Below are 7,612 nucleotides of genomic sequence, written 5' to 3' on the forward strand. Positions count from 1 at the left end.
ATAAGTCATTTTAACATTTTTTTGTGTGTGTATTTTTTAAAGATTTTTAGGTCATCAAGTTCCGGGCCTAGTAATAAGTAATAAATAATAACAAATAAGTACCTAATAACCATGTGCTAGCGTGACGTTCTTATAAATTTACTCTTAATTCAATCATTAGTACAAGGAAAATGTAACTCCAGCTCTTCGAAAATAATGTTCATATAATTAAAAATTAACAATTTGAAAACTCATAAGAACTTAATAAGTCGAGTAACTTTCAGGAATCGTTTATCGAATGTAATAATTGGTTATTGAGAACAGATAAATTCCGATAACCATTCATTAGGTTATCAAATATAAGCGTTTGTTACACATCAAAAATGTAGAACGATTTTTTAAGCAAATCTCGTAAAAATATAATAATTGATCGATTTTGTTATGTTTGAATAATAAAAATAATGGAATAATATTTTAAACGTAATTAAAGAAAAGCGGGTAAGTGATGGATGTTGCTCTGCTGTACAGTAGGTTACAAATGGGTTAATGTATAATGGATTGTATTAAACTTGAATTCAATGATATATCATTGTATAAGAAAAATGATTCTGAGCGGAGTCTGGTTATTTTATATTTTTATTATTTATTATAGCCTATAAGTTGAATTAATTGTATAATTTTATTTTTTATTTGTTTCTATGATGATAAACAAAGCGTTAGAAATTAAAATCCCATTTTCAGCGGTTTTTCAATATTTTTAAAAATGTTTGTAACCAAATGTTTCTTATATAATTAATTAGATATATTTTAAAAATGTTTAGGATCAAATGTTTTTACATGATTCATCCATGATACTTTTAAACTATTTGCAGACAAATAAACTTTAACCAATTAACCAATATTCTAATATGACTTGTATATAACATATAACATACAACTATAACATATAACTACCTATGTTGTATTTTGATGAAAAGAATATATGATAAGGAAGAAGAAATGAGTAGAAGATTTAATTAAGTTCAAAAAAAAAAATATCATTCAATTATAATTAATCAATGGATTTATTAATTTTTTTAATTAATGGCATGTTCATTTTTGATCATTTTTTTGTTTTTTTAGTTTTTCTCGCTGTGCAGCTTGAGCTATCCAATTCTTCAATGGTTTCTCTACTTCCATATTTGGAATGTCTGCAAATTTTTTTATAGAGCGGACTGCTTCTAAAATTCAAAATAATAAATTAATAAAAATTAACTATAATGTTATATTATATTACATTTTTAATTTTTACAAATAGAAATTATAAATATATAAAAATATCTAATATATAAAATTCTCGTGTCACAGTTTTCGTTGCCATACTCCTCCGAAATGGCTTGACAGATTTTGATGAAATTTTTTGTACATATTCAGTAATTCTTGGTAAAGCTCACTTACAACACTAGTTCTAGACAAATTTTTGTATGTATTTTTATGTTTTTACTTACCAAATATAATACTGCAACTTTGTAAAGTTGAAAATTGATTTTTTCCCTTGAAACCAATGTAAGAGTAATTCATGAGAAATGTGTCACTAAACAATGTTTGCATCATTTTGCGGATGGTTTCTGGCAGAGAGTTGCTCAAAAATCGAGATAAAGTTTTGACTTATAAAACATAATTTATTCTATAGAACCGTGTTATGCATTAGTATAATTATGTGATACATATAAGTATTATTTTTAATAAATCTAATTTATTTAATTACCAAGGTGCATTTTATCTAACTTATTTAAATGTTAAATTTTAGCTGAACTTCTTTAATATCTTATATTATTTAAAGAAAATAATTACTGATAGAAAAAAGAAATAATGTAATACAAAAAAATGATTAGGTACCTATACATAAAAGCATTTTAACAATGATTGTATTGAATTATTACATATTAAAAATAATACTTGTGTATATTAGATGTAGCATATCATAATGATTTTTTTATTTATTAACATCTTAATAAACTACATACCACAGAAGATCTGTACAAGGAATCATTAGTTAATTTGTTTTCCATTTGACTAAGATCGAAGTCAGTTTCTATTATATTAATGTCTTCATGAGTGGCAAAAGTTTCAGCAAAACTGTTTGACTTTGCTGAAAGCTTGTCATCAATTTTTTCCAGTAATATTTCAAAAACATCCATACGTTTATGTATACTTTCAACATCATATTTTAGAGTTGTAAGAGATCTTTTTATGAATTTTTTGAAAGCTGAAATAATAAGTACGCAAATCTTATGTTTAATAATAAAAAAATAGTTCTTAAAAAACAGTATAATATAATTATGTATTGAATATTTTTTTTACTTTTATTTTTATAGTATATCAAATACTTAAAATGTATAGATATATTCACCCCAAAATGTGGGATCCTTTTATTTATGTTAGTCAATATAGTTTATTATTTTCCAATGTAAGAATAGCTATTCACTAGTGTCTACAAATTATCAGTTCTAAGTAAAATTACTATTATGGTTCCACTGGTTTATAAGAATTACATTTTTTTAAAGTACATTAAATATATGTACTCAATTAAAGAAATAATTTGGTTACTTTAAGTGAACTTTTTCTTCAGTATATTAATCAATAAACAGTAATAATTATAATACATACATTGATCAGTTTCATTTTCTGCAGCAGTTGATGGTGAAATAAATAAGCCATGTTCTGGAATGTGGTTTTCCTGGGTCGATAATGAATGATCATTTTTGTAAGACATTTTCATTCTTTTTTGTGCTGATCCAGAAAATTCAGGAATATCAATGGTAGTCTCTAAATCAATTTCCCCATTACCAGTGGTTTCAGTTTCATTTTCAAGAGATTTATTATTTGAATCATGTAACAATGTCGTGTCAGATATATTTCCTGGTCTATAACTTATATCCTTATCAGAATCATCTGCTGTTGATTCTGAAATAAAATACTGTTTAGAAATCACCAATTCTTTAAAATGTTTTAAAGTTATGCTTAGATGAAAGACAAATAAAAGATATATAGGTAATATAAGATATAATAGAAGTTATTATTTTTTATTATAATAATAAAATTATTTTGTTTTCTTATCTTCTTTATATTGTATACCTACTCTTGAATAGATAGAAAGTTAAATTATATTACTTCTATCATTATTATCATTATATTATTAATATATCATCTAATGTTATATTATAGTTATATATTGTATATTGGACAAAAGTTCATACATTGAAGAGATTAAAATAAAATAAATCACCACTAAGACATAACACATAAATTATAAATGCTAAGAAAGTTTCAATACAAACCGTTATCAGACTCTTCTAAGTATATTGGAGGATTTAGTAATTTTGATACAACTGTTTCTGTGGGTATGTTATTTTTGGTTCTTTTGACACTTTTTGTAGCCTTAATAATATGATCTTCATTAGATGACAATTCTGAAGTTACTTGTGCCTTGGTTGCTTTGGATTCAGCTTCTTCAAAGCTAGCTAATAAAATTATAAATTTGCTATTATTATTATCTATGTTATATTAAGTATAGATTATTATAGTTTTTTTTGTAATTTTACTAAATAATACTTACCAATGTTGGTCAACATAACCCTTGCCTTATGTTTTTTAAAATGTATTTCATCAGGTTTAATCCTACGTTTAATTGTTGTTTTGGTATCCATTCTATTGGTTTTATTAGGCCACTCACATAAACCGTTCTTGAACCAAAAGTTTGGTACAACGTCTACCGTATTATCAGCTTCAAAATACACAACAGTCCACATACTATAAAATGAAAGATTTTAAAATAAGTCCATTTTTTTGAAAAGATATTTAATAATAAAGAAATATATACAGCATATATTCAATATAGAAATAATGAATACCGAGATGAATATTTATATTAAAATAAATTTTATACCACATAATACTTGTATAATATATCTAAATATATGATAAAATAATTTAAATGAGTACTAATATTTGTTAATATTTAAATTATAATAATTATTTCAATTTTATTTATCATACATTATAACTATATTAATTATGCAGAATAGACATTGTTATATTTTGTTGGTTTTCAAATTCAAAGAACAATAATTTATTTTTTATATCTGATATTTTCCACTCTTTTGTATTTTCCGAAAGATTCTTGACCAGAAAAATGTCGATTTTAGATGATTGCAGCGGAGTTTCAAATAGGTCGTCGATCCTTGATCAAGTACCTTTGTCCAGTAATAGCCTCTAAATTATGATCGTTTGATTTAATAATTGAATCAATTTGAACCACATCACCTTCTTTGGGTAAAATATAGCAATCAGGCTTTTTTGAAGTCAAATTTAGTTTGTTTTTAGTTTCATTTTGATCATTGGTATTACTAGGGGATTGTTCTTCGTACCGTTTCACAACTTGTTGTAGCGGTTTATCATGCTTACGAAGCATTCTTTTAAGATTCTTCATATAGTTCTCAAACGGGAAAACACTGCAGTTGTCCAATGGTCCATATCTTTTATAGTCTTCAGTTAAGTGTAATAACCCGTGTACGTTGTGAGAAACTAAGTGTGATCCATATAACTGCTCAAATGTTTTGACAAAATGGTCTAGTAACTTTTGAGCATAGTTAACAAATTTTTTATGATTGTGGCTTAAAAGAATTCTCATACTGATAGAAAGTATTAAAAAGTTTTGATAACAATCATCAGCTAATACATTTTTTAACACAACCATACCAGTATATTATAGTAAAAACTGACGAAGCTCAGTTGCTTTCCAGCGGTTTATTTCTACAAGAGCTCGTGGTTTGCGAGAGAAATCTTTTGTGATACTGTTTATCTTGATATTATTAAGTGCATTGTTTATTTGATTTATTTTCCAGCTAGGTATTCGTATATTCATGGGTGCTTTAGTATAACCCATCCATAAATGAATTAATTTACGCATAACACCTAGGCACACTAAATGCATATAATCCATGGAAAATGATTGAACTATATCTACATTTGAAATTGAACAAATACTTGAAGTTGTAATGGATGTATGATGTTCTTCATGTTTCATTTGTTCATAGTCATCATGTGTTCTAATAGTGATACCATTTTCTAAGTAAGGAAAACAAACACGGCTTTGTTGATATTCACCTTCAATTGTACAGCGTGTACAAGAAAAAAACCCTGAATGACTTTTAACTTTCATGAGGAAGGCCTTCGCAGGTGCATCACAACATATCACTTCTATAACAACATTTTTCTTTATATTATTAATATAAATACCATCAGATGTAAGGAAAACAGCTTCTGAAACAAAATTTTTTAAAAAGTCATCACTATTCTGTGGTTTCTGATGACCGTGATATATTCCAACAGGAAAGACATGTTCATGATGAGGAACTATGTAAGCTAATATGGGCCAAAATTGGCTTGAACTGTTTTTTGATAAAGGCTAAAATTTGGATTGTTTAATAACATCAGGCAAAGACAGAATAGATGAATATTTTATTATACCAGCACTTAAACCAAAATGATAGTAATAACCTCCTGGCTCTACATTTCTTAAATTTGTTATTTTTGTAGATTTACACTGAAGTAATGTACGAGAATCTTTTGGTAAAAACGAAAGACCAGCATCATATTTAAGCACTTTAAACAGAGCATTAAGAGCATTTTGTGGAATATTGTAGCTACTATAAGTAGTAGAATATTGTATAATAAGCTCATCATTGCTGTTGTATATGCGATTTGTACATTCAAATTGACCCATCGTTATTGATTGTTAAGACACCAATATAATGTATTGTAATCAACAGCAAACCTAAAAACAAATCCACGTTAACACTAAGAAGTGATATGACAAAATTGATTGATATCAAAATTGACCAAAAGAAGGCTATTTATTATTAATTATTTTCAATTTCGTTAATACAAGTCAATACAAATAAATTTGATATTTAAAAGGATAATAAATAATCAACATAAGTAGGTACTATTATACATTTATTAAATTGTGCACAGTGTCTGCCTCGCTGTGGCCACTGGACCCCGAAAGCAGCCGTGCCCCTTCGTTGCAACGTATTGTTGGAATTAAAATCGAATGTTGGAGTGAAAAATAAAAATTTTTTCATGATCACAATATTACATACTGAAATGTTGACCAGCAATGACGCCATACACACTAATAATCATTTATGACTAAGATAGATCTCGGGTGGCGACGACGAGATTAGAAATTGAAATGATTTTCTTTGAAAAAATGATTCTCCTTAAATCAATGCTATAGCGAGGCCCCTTAAACGAATGATTCTCCTCGTTACGCTTAGCGTTAAAATTATAGTTATTTTTTAAGTTTGCTTACCCTATTTTTTAGATTCTGAGCGAAGCGATGAATGTATTGATTTTACAATGATGTGTGTTTTCTTTTTCTTTTTTAATTTTTTTTTTTAATTTTTTATTTTTGTGTCTGTCATCACCTTTTAGGACAGTAAAAGTGCTTGGATTTTCTTCAACAGTAACTTTTCTGATAGGAAAGTGAATCTAGTTGGTACTTTGGGAGGTCAAAAGTAAAAATTTCCTAGTAGTTTTCAAAATCGATGTGAAAAACAAAAGAAAAATTAAGGAAAAACGGGAATTTTTACGCAAAATCTGTTTTTGATAAAATCGATTTTGGTTTTTGGTGTAACTCTAAAACAAATGACCGTAGGGACATGACATTTTGACTGAATGTTTATACTAACATTTTCTATACACCATAAAATTTTGAAAATATTTTGACTCTTTTTGAGCTGTTTACGAACATTGTCAGTTTTCAATTTTTTTTAGTTTTTTTTTCTATAAATATCAATACAATTTTATCGGTTGAAAGCTTGAAAATTTAATATAAGGCTCCTAGGTTATTGTTTCAAAGGCAGATGAAAAAAATTAAAAATCCTAAGTCACAGTTTTTATTTATAAGCATTTAAAGTTCAAATTTTACAAAATACTGAAAAATCACGAAAATTAGCAAATTATTTTGAGTTGAGAATTCATGAAAATTTTTCTTTTTAAATCTAAGATTTGAAAATGTAATATAAGATTACTCATAAAGTTTGTTTACCATTATCAAAAAAAAAATATCTACAAGAAACTTAAATTAAATTTTTATGAGCGCCTAAAATTTATATTTTTATAACATTTGATATCCACTCGATTTCTCATGCAATAATTTTCTTATTTTATTGTAATTAAAAAACGAATGACTGTAGATACTTGAAAAATTCACTGAATGTTTATATTAGCATTTTCTATACACCATAAAATTTTGAAAATATTTTGACTCTTTTTGAGCCTTTTACGGACATTGTCAGTTTTCAATTTTTTTAGTTTTTTTTTCTATAAATATCAATAAAATTTTATTTGTTGGGTAAAAAAGCGTGAAAATTTAATATAAGGCTCCTGATATATCGTTCTAATAGAAGTTGAAAAATATTAAAAATACATAGGCACAATTTTTTTTTATAAGCATTTAAATATCAAATTTTGACAACATTTATCAAATTTATAATTTATTAATTATTTTGTAGTTAAAAATGTATAAAATGTTTAACTTTTATGGCTAAGGATTTAAAATTTAAAACAAGGTTCCGCGTAAATA

The 7,612-nt window shown here is 26.1% G+C and overlaps 1 protein-coding gene across 2 annotated transcripts; it reads right to left on the reverse strand.

Moving 5' to 3' along the window:
* Positions 1 to 1,046: 1,046 nt before the first annotated feature.
* LOC132946793 (uncharacterized) lies at positions 1,047 to 7,141 on the reverse strand. Of its 2 annotated transcripts, XM_061016870.1 has the most exons (7): positions 5,128 to 7,141; positions 3,578 to 3,771; positions 3,300 to 3,482; positions 2,629 to 2,925; positions 1,982 to 2,227; positions 1,467 to 1,625; positions 1,047 to 1,199 (listed from the first exon to the last, which is right to left on the reverse strand). In XM_061016870.1, the coding sequence occupies exons 2-7, from the start codon at positions 3,768 to 3,770 to the stop codon at positions 1,072 to 1,074; spliced, it is 1,206 nt and encodes a 401-aa protein (XP_060872853.1). In that variant the 5' UTR covers position 3,771; positions 5,128 to 7,141; the 3' UTR covers positions 1,047 to 1,071. The 2 variants fall into 2 exon arrangements, 1 of the variants encoding a protein (XP_060872853.1); XR_009664775.1 differs by lacking the exon at positions 5,128 to 7,141 and having other exon boundaries at positions 1,467 to 1,645; positions 1,986 to 2,227; positions 3,578 to 3,914.
* Positions 7,142 to 7,612: the final 471 nt, after the last annotated feature.

This window comes from Metopolophium dirhodum, chromosome 6 (assembly GCF_019925205.1).
Source record: "Metopolophium dirhodum isolate CAU chromosome 6, ASM1992520v1, whole genome shotgun sequence".
Lineage (NCBI taxonomy): Eukaryota > Metazoa > Arthropoda > Insecta > Hemiptera > Aphididae > Metopolophium > Metopolophium dirhodum.

What these genes read in the sequence shown, in the direction of transcription:
- LOC132946793 (XM_061016870.1), bottom strand. Translation starts at nt 3,770, where the DNA reads ATGTGGACTGTTGTGTATTTTGAAGCTGATAATACGGTAGACGTTGTA. An exon ending in GGTTATGTTGACCAACATTG is followed by an intron (nt 3,483 to 3,577) that starts GTAAGTATTATT and finishes TAATTTTATTAG; the next exon opens with CTAGCTTTGAAGAAGCTGAA. An exon ending in AAGTTGCAGTATTATATTTG is followed by an intron (nt 1,200 to 1,466) that starts GTAAGTAAAAAC and finishes TTTGAATTTTAG; the next exon opens with AAGCAGTCCGCTCTATAAAA.